General features: G+C 38.8%; 1 protein-coding gene across 3 annotated transcripts in view; it reads right to left on the bottom strand.

The window, feature by feature from the left end:
- adgrb3 (adhesion G protein-coupled receptor B3) overlaps positions 1-22,634 on the bottom strand; it is a 119,162-nt gene extending 96,528 nt beyond the window's left edge. For all 3 annotated transcript variants that reach the window (XM_085369372.1, XM_085369374.1, XM_085369373.1), the window contains exon 1: positions 21,881-22,634. In XM_085369372.1, the coding sequence (XP_085225498.1) occupies positions 21,881-22,634 (754 nt within the window). The remainder of the gene's footprint in view (positions 1-21,880) is intronic.
- Between the last annotated feature and the right edge of the window lie 3,507 nt (positions 22,635-26,141).

Below are 26,141 nucleotides of genomic sequence, written 5' to 3'. Positions count from 1 at the left end.
GTCTGAGACCAATGCCATCTTCAAACTTGACCTTCGTTTTTATCTCAGCTACAAATCTGCTAAGTTTTGTGATTGTATCTTGCATCGCAGCACCACTGTTTTGCTGACAGACACAAGCATCCACAGGCAGCACCTGCCACAATATTTAAAACTGCCTTTGTGGTAGTCCCCGCTACAGTAGGTATCATTATGGCACACACACACACACAGAATCACAAGGGGGAAAACAATACCAGCCGCGCTGTCATGGCTGGTAATTGTTGAGGCATAATTTGTTATTTATTAAGCAAATGCTGTTGTATGTATAGAAACTGAGGCTCCTTCAGTGTGAACAGTGATTAAAGAGACCGGGAAACCTGGCACCACTGACGATGAATGTGCAATCCATTTTCAGTGGTTTCCATGGATACCGGTGTTCTTTGAGAAATTTGAACACATGAAAATTGGGGTTTGTTTTATATTTCTATTCAAATTATTAGCAACATGTTTGACAGTCAGGAGTTAAATTTCACATTAAATGTCAAATGAAATGCATCAATCACAGTTCAAGTCCAGTAATTTTAGTTTTGAAATGAAATCAGTACAATACTCTGCAAAAAGTCTATAGCCATGCCTCATTTCTTTATGTTTTACCAGGAAAATGGGAAATAGGTGCAGCGATTTATTGAAATGTGCAACTATAAATGGAAACAAAGTGTGTAAGGTAAAACTAGCATGAAAGTCAATATTTGGTGTGATCACCTTAATTCTACCACACTGCCTGAACTTTCTTAGGCAAGCTTTCTCGCCATTTCTTTAAGTAGTCTTCAGTAATAGCTCTCCAGGCTTCTTGGAGACATTCAAAGCTCTTCTTTGGATGCTGGCTGCCTTTTGTTCTGTTGTTCTCTGAGGATGATCCCACACTGTTAATAATAATCTTGCAGTCCAGGCTCTGCAGAGGCCAATCCATGACTGATACTGTTCTATTGTGAGTTTTTCTATCCGGGTATGCTTTTACTGCATTGGCAGTGTGTTTGTATCAGTCTCACTGTCATGCTGAAAAATGAAGCTGTTGCCAATCAGATGCATTCCAGATGGTGTCGGTGGATAAAAATCTGACGGTACTTTTTGGGCTCATAATTCTGTCCATTTTGACAAGATCTCCAAGACCACTGTCTCAAATGCAGCACCCCCAACATGACAGAAAATCCACTGTAGTTTACAGATGGCACTAGACACTCATTATTGTACCTCTCTCCTGACCTTCTCCATACATATTAATAGCATTTTAAACCAAGACTGTCATATTTGGATTAATGATTCCATAAGACCTGCTTCTCACTGTTGAGGTCTGGGAAGTGCTTCCGCTCCCTTAAGGCCAAAACAGAGAGAATGAGGAGGAGCTTCTTCCCCCAGGCTATTTGGGCCGTGAACCAGGTGTAGGACTGGACTCTCCCACACACATCACTATAAGACTGGACTCTCACACACATCACGTCACCACACGCACTCTGGTTTTTCACACTTCCTATAATTTATAATCTTTATAATCTCTTTCTGCTATTTGCACATTTTTACTGTAAATTTCTAAGCTAATTTGTAAATTTTTGTAGTAACCTTTAAATTGTAAATACTGTAAAACCACTGTCATTTAATGGTCAGGCATTGCACAGCTACAAGCATTTCACCCCCATGTCATACTGTGTATGGTTGTGTGTGTGTGTGACAAATAAAATTTGAATTTGAGAAGAATTTTCAGTTTAGTTCTTGTGTAATTTGGCAAAACTCAGTCTTTTGTCCCCATTTCCCTTCTTTAAGATTGGCTTCTTGATGGCTGGCCATCCAGGGAGTGTCAACAAACAGCTGGAACAACTGAAGGGCCAGATGCATCTTTCAGGTCTTTGCTGGATTTTTTTCTTGACATGACTTGGAGATTGGAGCGTATGCCACTTGTTTTGTCCTCCACTTTCATCAACCTTTTAGGGATACACTACACATCATACTGAGATATGTCAGATTTTCAGCTCTATATGATCAATACTATTCTAAATAGTTTTGAAAACAATATTTTATTGGTACAAAAATACTATTTTATGTCTGTCAGATTATTATTTTTATTCATTTTTTTTGTAAATTCAAACAAAGAAATGGAAACAAATGACATGATTTTGCGACAGGCTGTCTGAACATACAATTTAAAATGATTTCGTTTTTATGTTGTCTGTAGTTAGCTATCTTTTTTATGCTATAATAGTTAATAGATCTGAGTTAAGTGGCTTTAAAAAACAAACAAAAAAAGCAATTCCTCTGAAAATGGTCACGTACAAGAACTGGACTGAAAATAAGTAAAAAAGCAGCCAAAAGCTTTGAAAACCCTTCAGTCTGGAAAAACGCCTCTCAAGAACACTTTAAACAGTTACAAGACACTCTGTCTTCCTGGAAGCACAGTATAACAAAATGAGGAATGGCTTAAGACTTTTGCACATTACTGTACACATTAGTCGTCATTTCAAATACATAAAATTGGAGCGCTTTAAAAAACTTTTCATCTAGTAATCTATCTATCAAACAATTTTTTGGAGAAAGGAATCAAGTACTCATGATTTTACTACTACTCTAATGTGGCATTAACTGCGTGCTGTGCCAGCATCTCAAACTTTACTGAGTCTAATATAGATGTTTGAATAAATGCATTTGTAAACCTCCCTGTCTAAATTTCCTGCAACACTGCTTTGTATCAATAGTTTTTTTTAATCAAAGTTATTGTTTTTGTTTATGTCTTATAGAATGAAAAAACGTTTTTGCTTACAGGAGTGATGACACGAGCAGCACATGCACAGGGATTATCACCTCTAGCTATTATTCCTGGATTTACAATGGTCCCTGTTTCTGTTTAATTATTTCCTGTGTTATTTTGTCTTCCCTGGTCACTTTAATCTTGTCACTTTTGCTTATATATCTATGAGTATATATATGTCTATTATGGGTGCAACGATACACAAAATTCACGGTTCAGTTCGGTTCGATACTTTGGTGTCACGGTTTGATATTTTTTCGATACAAAAAATGTTCATGCCTTTTTAATTTGTCATTTATTAAAATTATAAATATATATTTTAACTCAAAAGTACAGTTTTTAAATTTAATGTTGCTGAAACAACAAAGGGATAAAAAATTTAATCTATCTGATCGAGAAATCACTCATCTTTGGAAAAGAGAGTTTATTACAGAGAAATGGCTCTTTCCAAAATAAAAGCTATACTATACGCTTCTTCTGGGCTATATTCTCAGCAGCATATTAAACATATCAGGTGCCCATAAGGAGAATCATGTGCTAACGGCTGTCTAAATGACGCGGGTAAAATTTGTAGCATGCATGCTTGTTGTTTTTGTCTGCTTCCACTTGTCTTTGCACTAGGATGATGTCGGCGTAAATGTGCAGTCATATTCGTTGTGTTCCCACTAGTGCAGCCATCGCTAAAATGACATCAACGACATAACGCGGCAAATCTCCGTTAACGAGTTACTGCGGATTGCCCCGTGCGTGGGGCTGGACGACGTCAACACGTTAACAAGCTAACTGCGCTAACACACTAGTTCCCACCAATTGAGCATTGTGTGGCACATCCGACATACTGTTTTACTTTTTCCATGACGCACTTACTAGTGATGTGCGGATCGATACTGGAATATCGATTCCTCCGATACCAGTCATTTATGTTCTAGAATCGATACTCATATTAAAATATCGATATTTTAGTAATTTAGGGTAAATTTGTAGGTTATCATTAACAGGAACAGAGTGGAAAGAAACTATATCATTTGGATTGTCTACATTGGAAGGAACTACTTAGTCTTCCGCCTGCCATAGTCATGTGCGAAGTACGTCTGTATAAGGCTACGTTCACACTGCAGGTCTTAATGCTCAATTCCGATTTTTTGATCAAATCCGATTTTTTTTGTCTGCTCGTTCACACTACAAATAAAATGCGACAGCAAACGCTCTCTAGTGTGAACGCTCAAAGCGGCCCGCATGCGCAAAAGAAGATGTCACACACAACGCGCTCTGTTTAGACCCAGAGCAACAGTATTGTTTGACTGATGGCCCTTAATATAAAGACTTCGGACTTCACGTTTCCCAATTTTTGCTTTAAGTTATTTTGTTATTTACATAATAATGTAGATAACCTAATAATGATCCTTATTTCCGTTTAAGAGAGGAGCGGTGCTTCAAAGGATAGCTGTAGATTTCTGTCAGAATCTGCAGATTATACAGTACAAATAAAATGTTTACGTTGTCTTCCCAACAGTTTCACTGACATCTACACTGGATGGCCAGGAAGCGTTCGCGATGTCTTCTCGGGCGCTTCTCTGGCGCTGATAATTGGCTTCAGTCTTGTGTCGGTGACGTAAAAGGCGGATTTAATGCGACTTGACTGTTCAAACAGCAGTTGCTTTCTAAAACATCGGATATGTATCGGATTCAGTACCACATACGAAAGTGACCCAGATCGGATTTGAAAATATCGGATTTGCGCCGTTCACACTGTCATAGCATGATCGGATATGGGTCGCATAGGGTCAAAAAAATCGGATTTGATGCGCTTTCGCCTGCAGTGTGAACGTAGCCTAAATGTTTCGCAGCCCCTTGGTGTGCACACTCACAACAATGGCTGAGCGTAAATGGAGTCATGTGCAGACGTATTTTACTTGCACAAACGGTTGAGACGTAGTTTGCAATACATGTGGCAAGAAAGTGAGGTGTTGTGGCAACACTACTAACCTCATCAAGCACTTCAGAGTAAATCATATCACAGAATATGACGAGCTTATGTTGAGGCGAACTGAAGAGGAGGAGTGGACAGGGACAGGTGCTGCTAGGGCGAGACAGACGTCTCTCACAGAGTCCTTTAGTGCTGCAGGCAGGCAACATGCTCAAATAGCGCACAACTTCAGTTTTCTTATTTCTATATGATAACTGTGCATTATTAAGCAATAAGAACAAGTAATCCGATGTCCTGTAATCATTATGACGCTATAATTTGAGATACAATAACTGAAATACGTTTTTGTACAAAGTATCGGTATCGGATCAGTATCGTCGATAACACCCTGAATTTTACTTGGTATCGGATCAGAAAGGAAATCAGTGGTATCGCACATCACTAGCGCTTACCATCAGGGTCATGCTTCACATGAAAACCAAGATAGTTCCAAACGACAGATCTGAATGAGGGTGGGGGAGGTTCAATTTCAGGTAGCGTTGAGGCAGTTGCCATGTTGCAACGAGCTTAGCTTCTGTCTTGCTAGCTTGCGCTGCGCTCAGTGGATCTACACTCGACAATGCAGCCTAGGCGGAGTAGTCGAACGCAGATCCACTGAGCAGTCAAAACAGACAGCATCGTCAGAAGAAAAGTTGATATAAAATTTTTTTTTTTTATTGTTTGATACATATGCGAACCGAAAGCATTGTATCGAACGGTTCAATATCGATACAAGTATTGTTGCACTCCTATTGTCTCTATATAGACATATATATACACTACCAGTCAAAAGTTTGGACACACCTTCTTGTTCAATGGTTTTTCTTTATTTTTACTACTTTCTTCATTGTTGATAAATACTGAAAACATCAAATGTATGAAGCAAGATATGTGGAACTATGTAGCAAAGAAAAAAAGATAAATAATAAATCAAAGTTTCCACCCTTTGTTTTATTGACAGCGCTACAAATCTTTGGCCTTCTCTCAATGAGCTTCAAGATGTTGTCACCTAAAATGGTTTTCACTTCACAGGTGAGCCTTGTCAGGGTTCATTTGTTTAATGTCTTGCCTTCTCAATGGGGTTGGGACCATCAGTTGTGTTATGCAGAAGTCAGTGTGGTACACAGCTGACAGCCCTATTTGACAACTGTTAGAATTCATATTATGCCAAGAACCAATCAGGTAAGTAAATTGAAGTGACAATTCATCAACACTTTAAGAACTGAAGGTCAGTCAGTCCACACAATTGGTAAAATTATGAATGTGTACTCAAGTGCAGTGATACGCTAACAAAACTGGCTGACATGAGGACCATCCCGGGAAAGAAAGACCAAGAGTCACCTCTGCTGCTGAGGATAAATTCACCCGAGTCACCGGCCTCAGTTAACAGCACCCATCCAGTTTGCTTTTAGTTGGACCATCGTGTATTTTTCAACAGGACAATGATCCGAACTGCACCAGACGGCCTGGCCTCCACAGTCACCTGACCTAAACCCAATCGAGATGGTTTGGGATGAGAGTGAAGGCAAAGGTGCCAGGAAGAGCTCAGCATCTCTGGGAACTCCTTCAAGACTGTTGGAAAACCATTTCCAGTGGTTACCTTATGAAGCTCATGAGAGAATGTCAAGAGAGTGCAAAGCAGTAATGAAAGCAAAGGGTGGCTATTTTGAAGAATCTAAAATACAGTATGAAAATACCTTTGGAGTTATTTCACACTTTTTTGTTTACTACATAATTCCATTTGTGTTCATTCATAGTTTTGGTGTCTCCAGTAAGAATCTACAATGTAAATAGTCATGAAAATAAAGAAAAACCGTGTGTGTGTGTGTGTGTGTGTGTGTGTGTGTGTGTGTGTGTGTGTGTGTGTGTGTGTGTGGCTCATAGTTCATTTCCACACATATTACCACTTCCTTTTTTCTAGACCTTGCCTTGTTCCCACCCCATGCCCCTACTGTTTTCTTCCATAGACTCCTTTTCTGTGTATGACCCCTGTCTAGATTACAGATAGGAGTTCAGATATTACTGTTCTTTTTTATGAAAAAATCATTACAGTGCTGATACGTTTTAAATCAATGCAGGGAACTTGCCTTACAACAAGGATTACTGACATCATATTCTTCTATGCTCAAAGTAAGTTGAAGAAAGTGGTTTGGTTCATAGTTTTTACAGGATTCTCTGCAGATTTTTGCATTTAAACTCCCAACATTTGATTGATTGATTGATTGATTGATTGATTGATTGATTGATTGATTGGTAATTTATTTCAACATGTGAACAATATACAAGTACATTTAGAAAAGAAATGAGAGAAAAAAAATATACTATACAAATTACATACAAAAAAACATTCTGATTAATTTACATGTTGAAAGGGAGTGGGAAGAAGTATACACTTATTTAATCCCACCCCTGTCCCATAAATTATCAGTGAATATTTAGTCAGCTTCCTTACTGATATAATTTGTAATAAAAATAGTGAACAGATTTCTGATATACTATATACTATAATATCACATCATGAATTTTTTGTTTGTTTGTTTTTAAATAGAGACATTCACTTAATTTAAATATTTTCCTTTTCTTTATAGATCGAGAAGATCATATTTTTATAACTCTTTTTGAACAGTTTTATGTTTGGACATTGCTTTAATTCCATATTCAGTTTGTTCCATAGTTTCACTCCTTGAACAGAAACACAAAAGCCTTTTCTTGTAGTACGTACCTTCATCGTTTTGAAGTTACAAAAACCCCTTAAATTATAACTTCCTTCTTTCAAAAAAAACATACTCTGAATATTACCTGGCAGTTCTTTATTTTTTGCTTTGAATAGAATTTGTGCTGTTTGGAATTTCACTATATCGTCAATTTTCAATATTTCAGACTGCAAAAATAGTGAGTTTGTATGTTCCCTATAACCTGCATTGTGGATGATTCGAATTGCTTTCTTTTGAAGAGTAAAAAGTGAATGTAATGTGGTTTTATAGTTATTGCCCCAGACCTCTGCACAATAGCTTAAGTATGGTGAAACCAGTGAACAGTAGAGAATATGAAGTGATGTTCTGTCGAATACCTGTTTTGCCTTGTTTAGTACTGCAATGCTTCGTGATACTTTGGAATGAATATATCTTACGTGAGCTCTCCAGTTAAGTTTTTCATCTATTATTACCCCCAGAAATTTATTTTCACTGACTCTTTCAATATCAACACCATTTATTTGAATCTTTGCATTAGTATTTAAACTACTATTTCCAAATAACATAAGTTTAGATTTATTCAAATTTAATGATAATTTGTTTTTATCAAGCCAGAACTTCACTTTACTTATTTCATTAGTCATATCCTCCAATAAATTCTGCAGATCATCACCAGAGCAAAAAATGTAATAGTTAAGACACTGAGCAAGATTTATGCCACTTGTCATAACAGAATAGCATGAAAAGTAAACACACCGCTGTAATAATAAGAAGAAATGAAGTGGTTAATTGTTACCACAAGAATAATGGGCACATTATTTTGATGTTTTTTTTCTTTTAAAACAGCTTTTTAAAAATATGTAAATGTAGTTATGTGTATCTAAAGAGATGCAGGCACATTACGGATGCCACTTAATGTACATCTTCACATGTACTTCATAGATGCTGCACTTTGGTTTAATTTTCAAAGTAGGCACAAAAAAACAGTTTTGCATTGCACTGACTCATCATGAAGCAGAAGTACAAAAATGTTTATTAATAGTGACAGAAACCAAATGCATTTCAGAAGAGGGCGAAGTATCACAGGGCGATTATTTTCTACATTATCACTTGAGTGCCATTTGCTCTGTATTCATTAGTTTGATGTAATATACACAGGCACTCTCACACACACACGCATACACACAGCAGCTGTGTATCACATGACCTCTTTTTATAGATGTGCGTTTCAAAGAGACAAAATCAAAGACTTGTAAAACTGCTTCACACATAGAAATGGTCTATTAGTGCTTCCTTTGGAAACAAAGGTGTCTTTGAATGCATCAAATCAAAACGCAGAATTTATATGGCAGCCATATTTGATTTGCATCACAGAGTGGTAGACAGCAAAACCAGTGGAAAAAAAATACACCAACAAAAAAACAAAAACAAATGTTAGAACCATTAAAAAGCACTTAGCAATCACTCACTGTCTTAAATAATTTGACCTTCTTCTAGTCGTGTCTGCCAGTTAACAAAAATAATGATGATGAATGTGCATGAGAGATGCGATCATGAGTTTATGAAAGATGATGAAGTATTAACGTTACTTATATGGGTTGTTTTGGTTTGTTTTTTTTTACATTAATTGGAATTTTTTCTAAAATATAAGTACTTTTTACAAATTAACATAAAGTTTCTGAATCTCCTTTATGTCAGCTGTGTGACTCAGATAACCAGAGTGCCCAATGATGGGATGAATAACGGTTACTATGGCCACAGCATGGCTTCAGTTTCTAGTAATGAAAACTCTCAGAGGGAGGAATGCTGATACTGATTCAGTATGCATGGTTCGCCTCTCTTATAATCCAGCACTGGTTGAGATTGTATGAAACTCTAATAACAGATGAACTGTGTCAGCCATCACTTCAGAGTATTTCATAGAGGGATCGTCACTGCAAGACAGAGTTTATTCAGCTTTTCTGTGCTATTTATTTGTTGGCATAGTTCATACAGGGGAATAGAGTTATATAAATCCAGCCTTGACTTTGTCAGCGATTTTGCATCCAAAATAAATAAATAAATAGCGACACACTAGCCATCTTCTGCTTCACATGGGAAAGGTGCTTCATACAGTCACTGTTCTACTGCCCCCCTCTTGAGCAGTGTCACTATGTGCTAATGCACCCCGTCATTTCTGATAGCTTCCCAGCTGGTACTCATATTTAAAAATGAAAATGTGGCATCTTAGAAGTTGTTATTCGTGCAGTATTTGGGGTTGTAGAACTTTGTAATTTAATTGTAATTTTTAGATGTGCTTTCTCTAAGAATGATCAGCATTTAGATTTTTGTTGTGGTGGGAAAATGCGCAGAATCTGAAATCACAAGCAGTGTCCGAAGATGAATAATCGCAAACCCAACTGAAGGCTTTTACTGGAGGCTAGTAAATCAGAGCAGGTTTGGGAAGTCTGGGCTAGCTGTCGTGCCACAGTATTGATTCAGTAATCCGAAGCCATCTCCCAAGTGCTTCTGATTTATCTGTCACATTTCATTATGACTCCTGTGCTCTGAAACTCTTTCTCTTTAATACAATACTGCAGAGAGCATTTAACCATCTGATGTGTCATGTGTATTGGCACAATGGATAAGACTCCCTGCAGTAGACTTTCACTAATTTGGTAGGGTGCGATTTCCTCATATTATTTTGTTAAGAGATCTCACGCTGATGCTGCTATTGACACTGGAGGGAGACTGTGAGTGAATTAACAATTAGAGATTAAAAAGCATGCTTATGGTGAATTGTGTCATTCTGTTGTAAAGGAACAGTGGTCCGTCATTTGAGTACTTTGCAGAGTGCTGCTACATTAAGGCATAAAAGAAAGAAAAGCAGCAGCCTCCTAAGGGAAATTGACAACATGGGTCATTTATTTAAGCAAGTGAAAATAACCTGCGTTTATGCTTATGGGCAAAACCAGGAAACTTGTAATATTTTCATGACACAACAGTACAAATAACCCAGATACCAGAGAGCACAAATTTGAGTTGGCAGTCATTTTCTTCAACCACAACAGAAATCTGTGATAACGCTCAACAATAGTACATAAAAATGTGAGCGGTTACTTAGGAAGGAGCGATCAATAATAACAGTTTAAATAGTGCTGTTGTTGGTGAGGAGTGACTGAATCTTGTACTGTAATTATTGGACAGCAGACTGGAAATTACTGAGCGGATTTTCTATTAATGGATAAGCAGGTACTGATTCATTCATACATCTCTTGGAATTGAAATAAGTAGCTCCCAAAGAAACTGCTCATTACTCATTACTTGAATCATTTTTGTGCTTTCTCTACCTCACCTCGCTTTACCTGAGCATGACATAAGCTTTTTTCCCTAAAAGTTACATCATAGTATCATACTAACACAACCACCCATCCACCTGCAAACCTGGTATATTCTTCTTCTTCTTTTAAGAAGGAACCATCTCTCTGCTGTCTTTTTAACCTATAAAGCTTTTATACACGTTGCATTGTGCTAGTGAATATGCTAACCTAAGGCAGGGATCTGCCAAACATCAGCATGTTAGTACTGCCATTGTTGGCTTGAGGTTAGCTGCTTTAGCACAGCTTTGACACTGCAGCAATCCAAAACTTGTTTTCCTAAAAAAAATTAATTAAAAAGAAAACAAAATTGCTTAAAACCCCTAAAGCTATTGTAGGCTATGGCACTGATGTCCACAGATGAAGCAGAATTCATTTATGGCAGTTGCAAAATCAAAAGATATTCTCTCCGGACCTTTAGATAACTAAAAATATGTTTTGTGTAACTTCTTCAGTCTATAGCCAGCGCTAATCACCCTGCTATTTGTGACTGATTAGAAGTGATAGATTTGGTATGAAAAAGAAATAAATATATAATATATAGATATAATTCAATATAATACTTCACACACACATATATATATACACATCACATGCTATTATTTACTGTTTGTTTATTTATATTATTAGAAGTGAATGATTCTTCTTTTCCATGGCATCTATGTTGGTTGTCATAGTGAGAGCTTAGGAGTGTCCAGGTATGTTAACAGGCATACCAGAGTAAGATCTTCAGCCCCATTTCCCTCTTCATGTTTTTTAGCAATCTCTACTAATGTTCGAAGACAGTGTATCATATGGAATATCATATTTTTGACCCTATTTCTAAGGATTTAACATTGATTGTTAGCATCACAATTAAAATTATAAACAAAGTAATTAATTAAACTAATATCAAATGTAAATGTTTTCTCAACCTTTTTACAGTCACAGCTGAAATGTGATAAGAAGCCCACAAGCTGCCTCAGTGTAGGATTTTAAATGGAAGACAGACTGACAAGTTTACCATTTACAATCCTGACACAAACAATATATCATTGCGGTCTTGCAGAGTGTACATATATAGCTGAGAGTAATATCTGATGCAATATTGCATCATCACCTACAGGTGACAATCTGATCAAATCCGCAGGACATTTTGCCATGTAACTTCTTTTTTTTTCCTTTTTACTGTGCACTTGCGGTGGTGCCATTGTGATGCAGAACTCTGCCACTGCACCAAAAAGCATCAGTGACAGATGAGTTGAGGATGTGCAGCAATGCTGGCAGGCTAACCATGCTCTGGATCAATGACTGTAGAAAACATTGCTCTGGATGTGACATCAGTGTTGTATGTTGGTCGCCAGTGGTGAAAAGGATAGTTTGAAATGTGATTTAAAAAGGCAGGCTGTGACATGCACAGTGTCCAGAAATTCTACTCAGATCTGATTTGCCATGGATGTGGTTTAAAGCTGACTTGTAAATTAAGTCCATATATTTCTAACTCGATAAGCCAAACAGCGATGGGCACTGACTTAGGAGTTACTTACTATTTAAGCTTGTTATTGTCTGAAGGAAGGAAAGCTGGATTCCACCCAAGGAAAAATAGAAACCCTTTCTTTTCATGCAATCATTTAATGGATTTGGGATGATGTGATTAATAAGGGCACGAATTCTGTAAAATAAGGATATGCATTGCATTACATTACATAAAGACATGCAGTTTTTCCCTAACATATCAGTTATTTAGACTTTTTTTTTTTACATATTATCATTTGAAATCCCTTTGTTTTTAACAATAATAATGTATACTTTATTGATCCCCGTGGGCAAATTACTCTGTCTGCATTTAACCTATTCACTCAGTGAAGCAGTGGGCAGCCGCCCAGGGAGCAGTGTGTGGGGACGGTACCTTGCTCAGGGGTACCTCAGTGTAGCCGTTCAGTGGATTCAAACCCCCGACCTTCCGATCGTGGGGGTGACCACGCTACCTACCGAGCTATCCCTGCCCCAATATTGGCACTTAATAATTTTCCGGTAAATTCCAATAGCAAGGTGACTTGCTGTAAGTGTGATAAGCCAAAATCATGTCAAAAACATGTGTCACTTTGTTGACTTACATGACTTGCATGGCCGGCTACTATTATTAAGTTATGATCGACTATCAAGAGAATCACTGCAATTCAGTTTCTATCATGCTGTGAAGGACAGAGAACTGTGGACAAGCTGACAATTGGACAAAAGTGAGAGTGATAATTTCTGAATCTCATTGTATGTTACATAACAGTGCTCCTTACACTGTGGCACTGAATAACCACAATGCTCCGTGGAAACATGCAGTCAGTGAAAGCAAATGTCTGCTGTCTTACTTTGATGTCCATCACTGAAATGTCACATCCTGAATCTGCCAAGTATTCATGCTGCCACTTGAAAATAAATCCAAAGAAATATATTTTATATAGCCTAACGAACATGATCAAAATGTAGGTTTTGATATCCCTGAAGTTCTTTTTCACTTCTTGTGGCACTGTACTCTAAATTGTTCATGGTTAAAAGGGATTCATTCATTTATTCTCATTCTCATTGACATACATCTCCAATAACTATTAATTTTCCTAAAATAATATACAAAATATATATAATATATATTGCAAGAAAAATGCCACTTTCTTCAAACAAAAAATACATTGTCTAAAACTTTCACTATTAGTAATGCAGATTATTTTATTAACCTTGTTCATAACTTTCTATAGAAGAAATGAACAAACCGCACGCAGGAATTTTGTCCTTGCATTCAGTTTAGATTTTCCGCTTTATCAACATTATCGCACACATGACAATACACACTGTATTGTTGTGATGCTGCGTCTAAGTGTACAGTGTTTGCTGCCCTAGATCACAGTATACCGTGTAAGTTTAAAAGCAACATCCATTACAGCTACATGAGGACACTTGCCATACCCTGCAGAGGGACTGCCAGTGAGAGCAGCTAAAGAAGCCCCTTGAGAAAAAAAATTGGATTTTGCCTCCACTTTACCACATAGACAGTGTTTTTGAGTGACAGACTCATTTGCCAGGTTTTGTGGGTGGATGTTTATGCAAATGCCTCTCCTCTGTGGGCTGAAATAGCTATCCAGTGACAGGCCAAAACTAACTGGGTTGAAATGCAGAAGCATGCAACTGAGAGGCTGAAAGCAGTGCATAATTCCCATTAAAATCTCTGGCACCATACAACAAGGGCTTGATAAAAAATTTACCATATTAAGCCAGCCCACACAAAAGTTAGAATATGATTTGGTTCTTTTTTTTTTTTTTGTGATCAACATTTTATTGATTTAAAACGGGGTTGGGGGGGGGGGTACAGACATATACAGCACAACTGTAAACTGCAGTAGCAAAGCAAACATTAGCAAACAAGGCATAGGGACAGCAAAGAAAAGACACAAAAACACAAAGTTAAAACCAATTATTGCCTCTTCCAGGAGATAACTCTGGATGAGAAGATTTTCCAAGCGTCAACAGTATTGGTTCTTTTTTAAATGTTTAAGACATTTCACAATGTTTACTTGCAATAAGAGCTTCAAAGACATGCCTCAGCCTCACAACTGCAGGGCAAAGCCGCAACAGACTCATGTGAATGTTGTTCATGTTTTCTTAGAAAGATGAATAGGGCAGTTGCCGAGGCTCTGTAGCAGTCTAAATTAAGTTGTCATATGATAATCCAAATTGCTGTTGTCCAAATTTGTTTTTACAATGTACTGAATTGCTCCAATTTGCTGTGAGACAAAGATACCAAACCTTCATTTCACACGGCGTTCTAGTTACATAAAATAAAATCAAGTACAGCGCGTTACCTTTGCTCCACTGAAAGTGACTACAGGAATATTTTATTTTGCTATAGCATGAAATCAGAGTCATTGTACTGAATTAAACATAAGATGGCAATAAACAAATCTTATTTATATCACAGAAACACGAGACAGACGTCCTCTCTTACAGATATTCATTACTTGCTATGTTTGCATTCATAAAGAAGCCTTTTCAAAGGAAAGAAGATCATAATAGTGCGTAGTCCTTTGATTTTGGTCCACTTATTACTACTCATAAATTGCAAAATAGAGACTTGATACACTGTGATGTCGAGCAAGACCTGATTGCAAATGGAAATGTTTCTATGATAAATATGTGTTGTGTGGAGATGAAAAACTGCAGTAGCTTACTGTTTGGAGGCTTTGACAAAGAGCTGTATCAGCTTCAGCCATGCACACTGTGGCAAAAGTCATGCAACAGCAGTGTACTGCAAGATGGGATTTAAAATGAATTCTTTGGAGTGGAACACTGAAAAGATCTGAAAAAAGTTTGCCTTACCTAAAACCTACGCATTTCAGTTTTTCACAGGCTTTTGCAGTGACAGACTCTAAGAGCTGAAAACCTCTGATGCTTGCTGTTGCTTCAGTGTTTCCAATACAGTGATTTTAGAGCACACATCTTAAATTATGCATAAATACTCAAAACATTTACTTTTAAATTGATGGACATGATGCTAATTGATGGAAGCATGAACAGCATGAAAATGAAATATTGGTTTCTGGCTTAACTGGTGACGTCAATGGTGCACCAAACCAGCCTCAGTTCAGCATTTTCACAGCCTACAACGTGGCTGAGGTTTATATTTGTCACTTTGCATTATTTTTATTTAATAGGAAAGCTCAAAGAGTTGAATGGGAACTTGAATTCTAAACAGGCAAATGTGTGACATTTCAAGAAGAATTTATGAGTAGTTGTGGGAGCTGGTGCAGCGTGGATATATGAGCACACAAATGTTCCACCGTTTGGAATTCATAGCAAGGAGCGAGTTTACAGGTGGGATACACACACTAATAAATCAGACATGCACGTTTCTTCATTTCTTATGCAGAATTTTGCTAGTGAAACACTGCAGATTTTAGGGGGTGTGGCTGCCAAACATTAGAGAATTAGACAGGCTACAACACTGCATGAGCCATTACTCTGATTGCAATTCCTGCTGCAATATGGCTTTATTATAGGCAACAACTGTTTCTCGCAAATTTAATTGCAGTGGTGTCCATTGCTGGCTGTAAAGTTGAAAAGGGGAAGCTGTCATTTACATGACATTGCAAAGAGGTTGGAGATTAACCCTCGGTAGATGCACGATTTGGACCTGTTTGGACAAATTTAAGGAACTTAGCTTCCAAGTGTAATTTTGTAATGTGTTACACTGTATGTTACATGTGATTTTTTTGAAGCACTTTGAATTGTTGCTACTCAGTAGTTTAGTTCACAGGAAAATATTGTCAAGTTTTATGTTTCAGTTTTTTGTGAATTTTCTTTCTTTTTTTTTACATTTTAAGAAATATAAATGTAGCCAATAAATATGATGTATTTAGATGAAAACGCCATTTGTTAAAAATACCAAGCTATATATATAAAAAGCAAGTTGTACAATGAAACAGCGTGCAACCAGCTGCAAAATTAACTAATAATATAATGTATTATATTATAAAGCTCATAAAGGCAATATTCTTTTACTTCTTATTTAGTTTTAATGCATACATGTTACACATTAATACATATTAATCATGAGATAATTTGCAGTGTGGTTTTTTGGAGGGGGGGGGGGGGTGTATGAGGGTATGTTCTTGCTGTGTAATGTTTTCTAGACGTAATGCAATAAATCATATCCTCACTTTTTAAATTGTATTTCAGGTTTTCCTGGATTTACTGTATACTGTTTACTGACGTCAGAGCAGTTTTGACAACACAAGGCTTTAATTTACTCTGCCGCAGTTGGCAGTGCACAGTCTGGGCATATAGAGGAGGAGTTATCAGTCTGACTCCCAATTGTCATGCTGCCGAAAAAGAGGCTCAAGACTGAGATCACCAATCCATGTCAAATGAACAACAATATTCACAGCTGGTCTGCATCCACCTCGCTGCCAGGTTATCATATCTAGAATCTCAGCCCAGCCTACAGCGTACGGTTAATATAAAGTAGCTCCAGATATAAAAAAAACTGTCAGGATGATTGATTGAAAGCACAATCTTAACACTAATTAACTCAAAAGTAGCTTCTACAGCTAAATTATGTGTGTTAACTGTGAAAACGTGTGGATCGTGTTTGAATCTCCTATTATTATTATGACGGTGCTATTTGGTATTATCTATCACTCAATGACATTAGGGTCAGCCTCGTATGTTGGACCTTATACTTTATCATCAAATTGTATCCCATGTAAAACAGAGACTTTTGTGTTTCCAAAGAGCTCATTTGCATCCATGCGTGACGGCGTGAGTGGTTTAAGAAGACCTTTAAATGTAACAACAGTTTTTGTGGTTCTGCCATCGTGTAAAATGACTTAACAGTCCCCATAGAGCCTCATGAACTTTTATATCTGGAAGTAGCCACCACCTGGACGATTTAAGCAATGTAAAGTTTATATATGTATATTTAAGTGCCACGCACAGAGGGGAGCTGCTCAGTCACCTCCAAACTCCATTATCTATGCCTGGGAATCCCAGACTCGTGGATCCTGAAGTAATTTTGGATATAATGTCTGACCACATTTTATTAGTTTCCCGTGTGTTTCACAAAACCGACTGAAATTGACCCAAAGCTGTGTAACTGATTAGAGCATAAAATGTAATCATTCCACAACCAGCATTATCTCTTCTTTTTTGAATAGGCAAAATTTAATAGACGGTTAATGGACAAAGAAGATGGCTGGCTCTTTCATAGTAATTCTTCAGTGTTGACCTTGTCAATCCATGACAACTTTCCTGTATTATTCCTATGCCCACTTAACTACATTAGTAAGAGGGATGCTGAAGAATTGGAACAGCAGACACATGTAAAAAAGAGAGAAAGAGAGAGAGAGAGAGAAAAGGACACAATACAGTTTCTAAAAATTACAACTGGCACAGGCTGGAACTCGAAAAAATCCTAAAAGGTGCAGTAATTGAGCCCAGAATTTCAGGGGGAATTGGCACATGAAATATTTGAGACAAATAATGCATGTCTCAGATAAAAACAGATTCTGTGCTGTTGATCTGAGCTCTCTCCTTCACTGAATTGGAACTAAAATGGCCTCCAAGTGTACTGAACAATGGGGGTGAGCATAATGCAGTGTGACTACTGAGTGACTTGACTGAGATCCAAAGTGAATAAAAGGCCTCACTATGTGAGCCAGCGAGGCTGAGCTGCTGCAGTGCTCAGGACTTTGGCGGGTGACAGTGCGTTATAACGCTTCACACACATTTCATTTGCCAATAAATCCTATTGCCATTTCCCACATTGCACGCGGCCTGTGTCATCAAAAGTTGTAATCATCAAATAAGCATTTGTACATAGTCTTAAAGAGTTTTTTCTCCCTCTGAAATGTAAAACCCCTGTCCTTCGACTTAAATTATCCTTTGTAAAGAGCAGCCTGAGAACGCATCTAAAGAATTTATGTAGTTTATTCATATTGCATATTGCATGAAAGAATCAAATCAATGTTCATGCGCGGAAAAAAAGAGAATCAAGACATTTCTAACCTACTTATTGTGATTACAATGAATCTGAAGACCTAGTTTGTGTGGACTCATTAAATATTAATCGAAATCTTCGACACGAGATTCATTTTTTTGTGTTGCATTATCAAGTTTGAAACTAATTATTAACCCTTATCTGCATAAAGCTTCTTATTGCCACAGTCACATTTGGCAGATTTATTCGCTATTACCTAAAATTCAATCACGCCACAGAAAAAGGAGGCATGGAAAGAGGAGTAAGATGAACTAACATACCTGGCAGATTATCTGACAAATCGAAACCGTGTTTGGATGAGAAAAGTCAGATTTCCCCTTTCATTTCTAAATGATGACTGTGTAACGCTACGGTGCGTTTCAGTGACAGTGATTTAAGGAAGGAAGGGGTTTTTTGTAGAGTTGTTTTGTTTCCATGTAACAGTGAGGCATTTTGACATAAACATGACAAAGCACATCCCTCTCAGACAGTGACACCCCTTGACCCTGACCCTTGAAAACTGGCAACTTTAAACCAAATGAGGGAAGAGAATAATATATCTGTCCTCAGCCAAAGATCAGACAAGACAATGCCATGTGACCGCGTTTGTGAAGCCAAGTGAAACTTGGTTTCTTTGAACAGAGCCGCTTGCATGGAAGTACCAGTATTTGCAGAGAACGTGGCTGAAAAGTGTGTGTGTGTGTGTGTGTGTGTGTGTGTGTGTGTGTGTATGGGTGGGGGGTGGGGGGACAACTGGGTAAGAAAACTGTCTTAAAATGTTGCGCTGTTCTGGCTGTCTGGTTGCTGAAAGCCTCTTTTTGCACATGCTTTCAAATTGTGACAGAATAGAAGGTGTGAGACATTTTCTGCCAAGGTTTTACTTAAAGCAGTTTTATATTTGTGCGCTCTGAAATTCAGAGTCACATTAGCTGGAGTCACTCTCGACTATTCATTGGGCTGATAGCGAAAAAAAAAAACACATCCAGGAACTCACAAAGAGGGAACACAGTCAGTTGAGTATTCACCTACGAGCAACTGGGAGCCTTGAGCCGACTTAATTTTGATTGTGTGGAAGGTGTTAGGAATCCCACAAAAAAAAAAAAAAAAAAAAAAACAGACCCCAAAATTAAATCTGTCATGCTGTGAGTGCTACTGCACCACTGTGCTGCCTTTTACAACTTTTATTCATGCAACGGGAGAATGTGATAAAAATAAAACTGCATAAATGAGTCATCAGAGTAGTACATCTGGATTTCATTGTTATTGCTGTGGCTTTCAAAATGTCACCGAATGGGATCTGCTTCCCCCCCTGAATAATCACCTTAAATAATCAAGAGCATCAACTTTCAAATTGCTGTTACCCCCCAGTCTGTGCGAAACGCCGGTGGGGTGTTTCTGTGGCATGGCTGGAGTACACAACCTCCGGCCCTGCTTTTCTTTGATGTGCTCCGAAGCCACCCGCTACCAGGAACTGAAGATCAAAGACACGTGATTTTATCAAATAGAGCTCTTGTCGACTGTTTGTAATGCTTTATTCTTCATCAGGAATACCCACTCTGTCACCACGATGCCACAGGAGACGCAGTGCTCTTTTAAAACCCAGTGGTGATCTCCCCGTTATCCAGATGAAAACGGATTTATTCAAACCTCCCATCAACCAACCCTATAAATAGAAGCTTGTGGAAAATCTTCTGAGAGAGAGAGAAAAAAAATAATCTGTGCTCTTAAGCTGTTATTAACATGCTGATAGAAAAATGTCAAATGTTATTTTAGAGCAGGGAATTTTCTGTGAAAAGAAGCATAACGCTTCCCGGTAATATTTATGACACAAATGTAAGATTTACTAAATGATGAAATTACCTGACAAAATACACAGCTGAGTCATACTTACTGTTGTTACTCCACATGCTATTTGACTGTGTGTGTGAGGGGGCTGGATTGTTAATGGTAATTTTCTTCAGATGGTGTATGCATTATGGCTTAGGGGCTCTAGAGAAGCAGTAGCTAAACTATTCTCGAAATGGGTTTGTCATCCAACTTGATGGAGGTTAGCCACCTTAAAAATCACATGGAAATCTAGAGCTAGAGTAATTCTTACAAAAGCCATATAAATATCTTGAATGCTGTGGTGCTGATGCATCTTACGATAAACAAATTCCACATATGTGCGTTTGAAAAACGTGCCTGGAAATGTGACGTGGCACATAGCAGCGCTCATCTCCAGTCAACTGAACAGCTGAACTACTGCAATCAATATTTGTCTCTTCTTTGTGATAAGATAACTGCCACCTGTTATCCAGGGTGTTATTATAGCAACTGTTATTTTGGTACTTGCCACAGGGAACTAGCTCCATAACATTCCTGCAATCATTATTTCCCCACATCCCCCTCCAAAAAAGGTTGATTCATTATTTTTGGTTCATTGTGCCTTGATGAACACCCCTCCCTTCCCTGAAGTATGTAGCGTATTCCTCAAGGTGGGACGGTTCTCTGCTATCTGTTAAAATGCGAGCAGTTATGTGTCGAGAATGGCTTTCTTCGCAGTAGGCGAGAAAAAAAACACAACAACAAAAGATTAAAAAAAGAAAAAAACTCCCCCTACTAAGTGATAACACGAATACACAGAGAAATAACAGCCCTTATCATAAATAATAATTCGCTTATCTACTTTTCAATGTGTGTGGATGAATAGGTGGTTTGTGCATGCATGGGTGCTTGATGCATGTATGCACATTAGTGAATTACATGTCAACTGAAAATGCTGTCTTTCCTCTGTATATTGTTATTGCTCATTTCCAACAAACAGTGAAAACACGTTGCATTGCTCTATGGCAGCACTGCAAAAGTAGTATCCCTCTAGAACAGCTTTGAAAGAAAAGAAGAAAAAGCTCGTTTTTAAAATTAAATAACCTAAATACATTCCCGTATTTTCTGCAAAGCTAAACAATCCTTAACTCTTACATCTCATCCACAAGCTTTATGTGTTGCATTGCTTGAGCATTGTGCTCCAATTGGACACTGCTGCATCTATGATCCCAATCGTTCCATTTGCCATACAGGCTGCATGCCAATAAAAATGAAGGATGTGTCCGTATTGACCGCTGCTGGTCTTTGTATGGATGACACTGACATAAATGTATATACACACAAAAAAAATTATCTTTGGATTTGCAGCCATTTTAACTCTGCTTATGTGTACAAAAACAGCCATTTTAAAATTCACAGCAATGATAGTGCATTTTGAATTCAGTCCAACCAAATGAAAGACCCCCTTTTTAGATGGTTTGGTTTGTGCTGGTGTGGTCTTTACTACACCCAACTCCCCCGGCAGCTTTTTTCCCCTTTTATTCCTTCATCTTCTTCTTTTATTTTTATCTTGAAGTTGACTCATTTCTGAGCCAACTACACTAGATATATCTATGTGTGCTCTTTGTTTCATGGGCCATCACACTTCAAACATGCAATTAGGGCAGAGGTAGGAGTGACTGACGTGCACATTTATTTGACATGATTGCTATCTTCTCTATGCATACTTAATTCCATATACAACTATTTCAGCATAAAGAAGAAAGATGACAGGATACTCACCTTCTTTAGGAGGCCGTTTAACTTCTGCGGTCAGATTGCAGATCTGCCCGGCTTGTAGTTGGGGTGACAAGCAACCCTCCGTTTGTGGATTCAAGGGTAAAACCACGTTGTTGAGCATGAGCATGCTCTCTGATTCTCCATCGCCTAAATGCTGAGGACATGTGCATTTCGTGTACACAATCCCACATGTCTCCACTGTCCCTTTTTCTAATTTCAGGCAATTTTCCAGCCATGTACAAAGCACTTGACATCCAAATTGGCTAGGGCTGGCCTTGTTCAACACTAGAAACTCCACAATAGACTTCTCCTCCTCATCCAGCTTCTGTGGCGTCAATCCATTGTAATCATAAGGGAAAACTCTCCGTAGCTGAACAAAATTCTTGTCATACAGCAAAAATACGTAAATATTCTTTGAATCACACAAATACACTATAGACTCGTTGACTCTCAGCAGTTCATTGATCTTTTCATGTGAGTAATGGTCAAACTGATAAGCAAGCAAAGAGTATTCAGAGCAGCTCAAGTCTCGCTTGTATAGCTTCAGGTAGATGCTGTATTTGGTAGGGTCAGGGTTCTCCAGCGTCCATGTACAGTTTGTATAGTTCTTGGGAAACATTTCAGTCACTGAATATGATCCATAAATGACCCCCTTGACCAGAGTGGAACACCAATAATCTTGGGCACCAGTTAATCCAAACATAACCAGAAGATAGGTGGAAAATATATAAATCAACAGGTTTCGAACAGCCTTCATCCTATGTCATTTGGCCTGCAGGGAAAGATGAAGAGGATTACACAAAGGGGTGTTAAAGCAGGGCACATAAACACATGATAGATTATCACTACCAAGTCTGACTAACGAGCTTACATAGTTCTTATTACATCCTGCCATGATAAGAAGGGGGGCAAAAAGACACACAGGTAAACCTCAGCAACATGTGTTTTGCATCTCCATCCTTCATCACTATACTTTGTGCAAGCATTGCCACCTTGTGGTTGCTTCGGCTATTATTTATTTATTTATTTTTATTTAGGGAGGTGGGTGCAATAATGTGAGTCATTTAGACTTATTAATTGGGTCGTATTCGGTACGGCACAATCCCCGGAGATATACAAATGTAGCTATTTAGAAAATCTGGTGACAAAAAGGAAGAAACGGCGAAAGTGGCAGCCTTTGTAAATCAGCGCAGTCCACGCGAGTTGTGGAAAATGTGCAACTGCTCATTTTACGCAGTAACCAGTATCTTTGCACATGAAGCTATGTTCTCTGTGAATGTTTGCTCACGGGACAGTTAGATAATATGAGGAAGACAAACTGACGTTATATATATTTTTATTATTATTTATTTGGAGGGGGGTTATGTCCTGGCGTGTGCTCGGTCACTGCGAACTGTCGCCTCTTCCACACCACCTGCATGTCTCTGAATTTCAGGCATATTTGACAATGCAATTTGATAAAGAGACTGTGTGTGTGTGTGTGTGTGTGTGTGTGTGTGTGTTGTATGTCTGAGCTTGCATGTGTGCGTGTGCGGATCTACATGTGTGTGTGGGGGGGGGAGAGAGAGAGAGAGAATGCAATGCGATGTCCTGATTGCTTTAATCCTACAGGCAATGCAGCTGTGAGCAGTGTCACAGCAGAATGCGCGCGAGGGTGTGTGTACGTGTGCGCCTGTGTGTCTGTGTATGCGCGCGCGTGTCTCGAACTGTGTGTTGCGTGTGTGTCTGTGTGGGCGTTCAAGTCGCAAGTAGGCTAGAGATGGGCTACCAGTTTTCACATAATAGATCCATTTGCGCATATGTCTTCAACTTCTTTCTCTTTGAATCGTGAATCACGCCCGTCACATTACCCCAGAATTATATGTGCGTTATATAAGGATTTGTGGAAGCGGTGCTGAGTTGGATCATCTTTCTGCCGCGATAAATTCACATGATTTCACGTCCTTCCACAAGATTCACGACCAGGGCTAGACGAGAAAAATAAAATCAGTATTCTGGAGACGAGAAATCGGTCAAGAGACGCTGATTTTATTGCCGGGCTTCTAAGAGCAATTTAGACTCGAGAGGAAATCTGAATATAGAGACACGTCGGCCACGGGCTACATCTCATGCAGTGTCACTTCGAGGCTCGGCACTTTAAAGTGATTTTTGGCTCTTAAGAGAGAGATCAGCTCTTAAAATTCCTCTGTTAAGCACCCTGGACTAATGTGAGCGGATGAACGCTCCAAAACCATCGTGATGAATATACGGGGCAAATGTTTGAGAGAGGGAGGCTAAACTTTAACTGACAGATGACATATGAAAATTGCCATTGCACTTGCTCGAAGACCTTCATCTCATAATAATAATAATAATAATAATAATAATAATAATAATAATAATAATAATAATAATAATAATGTCTTACCTTACACTGCGGAAGCTATGGCTATTTTTTCCACATACTTGACCACATCCTTTATAAATAAATTCTGCAGCCCTCCAGTGAATCAATACTCCCCATTCCCGACAATAGAAGTCCGGCGCAACAAGATGGTTCAATGGATGAAAATAAAATGCGTTACACTCCGGTCTGCCCGCACATATCCCCCCGTCTCCTTCTTCTGGGTTTTTCCCATCAAAACGGAGCGCAACAACACACGACAGCCACCGAGAAAAAGAGAGAGAGAGGAGAAGAAGAAGAAGAAGAAGAAGAAGAAAGGAGAAAGACCAGGAGAGACAGAGGGGAAGAAATTCTTGGAGTGACGACGAGAGCAATTCTTACAGTATTTACCATAAATTAATTCGGCAGACTCCACGTCTCTATTTCCCACCGAAATGTTTTCTCCATCAAGTCGCGCACCGACCCCCCCTCTCCGCAAAAAGGGGGTGAATAGGGAAAAGAAAAAGAAAAAAAGATCCGTAGTGGGTGGATGTGAGATGTTGGGGGGTCAGTGAGTTACAACACAGAGAGAAATAGACGCGCTTTGCTTGGTGCTTGCAGAGCTCCAGGAGCAGGCTGCAATATCACGTCACACTCAGCCGCTAAGATAAAGCACGTACGTACGCTTCTTACTGCCGCTGCGTCTGGCACCGCCACCACTTTCTTCCCTGCCCTCCTCCTCCTCCTCCCCTCTTTCTTTCCTTCTTTCTTTCCTTCTTTTTTCTCTCTCTTTTTCCCCTCATACAGCCTCCCTTTAATTCGAGTCAAAAGGGTTTCCCCCCCTGAACTGGACCCTCTCAGTTGTGCTTCAGACAATACTGCGCTTTGCTTCTGCGCCCTTCTCCAATCAGGAATATTTCACGGATTTTTTTTATTTTTGTTACATTTTTTTTTCTGGATAAGAGGAGGGTGTGAGAATAACGTGATCATAAATGCTACTTGAGCGCTCTATCAGTGGGACTTGAGAGCTCGCTGGTGTGTTTGGTAATTTTCCCTTCTCTCCTGATGGGTGACAGCCGCTGTTTTGATTTCTTCACAGTTTGTCGATGTGCAGCACCCTGCACGTCCTCCTGCTCGCCCGAATTCGCGCTGCTGGAAGAACAAATGCTTATGGGGCAACTTGTGCCGTCTGTGGAAAGTTGTGCCGGGGTGTCTTCACCTTACAGGTGCAACTTTAAAGCTGCTGTTTTTCTTTCACTTTATTCTGCTTTCTCGGGGGAGTGCTTGCACAGACCGCCTTAATGTTTTCCCTGAACTCTTTCAAACGTTTTTTTTTCTTACAGTCTAAATGTGCATTCATTCAATCATCAGTAGTGAACTAAATGCTCCAGGCTTCATCAGCTGGCCGCTGACAATGAGGCACAAATGGTTCTGCAATAGTCTTCATCTCCCACTGGCTGAACTCATGGGAAGAATGGAATTGTAATGGAATGGGGATAGGGAGCTTCAGGGTGATCCAAATCACCTGCTGATCACACCGCCCCTCCAAATGAAGGTGGAGGAAGGGTTTTGTTTTCATATGTGCCTTTTCTTTATCAGTATCCCATACAAAGGCTAAGCACAGACCTGATCATGTGCTTAAAAGAAAATGTATGGTAACGGAATGGCTGTCTTTGTTTTAGCCATGCCACGGGCTGGATAGTTGTCCAGGGTCTACTCCGCCTCTCGCCCAATGCCAGCTGGGATAGGCTCCAGCCAACCACCACTCTCCACAGGACACAAGCGGGTAGAGCTTGGATGGATGGAGAAATGATTGTGCATGACTTTCACATAGCTTGGAGCTCAATTCATTTGCATATTTGGGTTATTTGCATATTCAAAAAGGATGACATTCAATTGGTA

This window comes from Diplotaxodon limnothrissa, linkage group LG13, assembly GCF_057381915.1.
Source record: "Diplotaxodon limnothrissa isolate DT_005_m linkage group LG13, D_limnothrissa_male_GT1.1, whole genome shotgun sequence".
NCBI lineage: Eukaryota > Metazoa > Chordata > Actinopteri > Cichliformes > Cichlidae > Diplotaxodon > Diplotaxodon limnothrissa.
The sequence above is the reverse complement of the archived record's forward strand: the minus strand, read 5'-3'. Positions and strand labels throughout refer to the sequence as shown.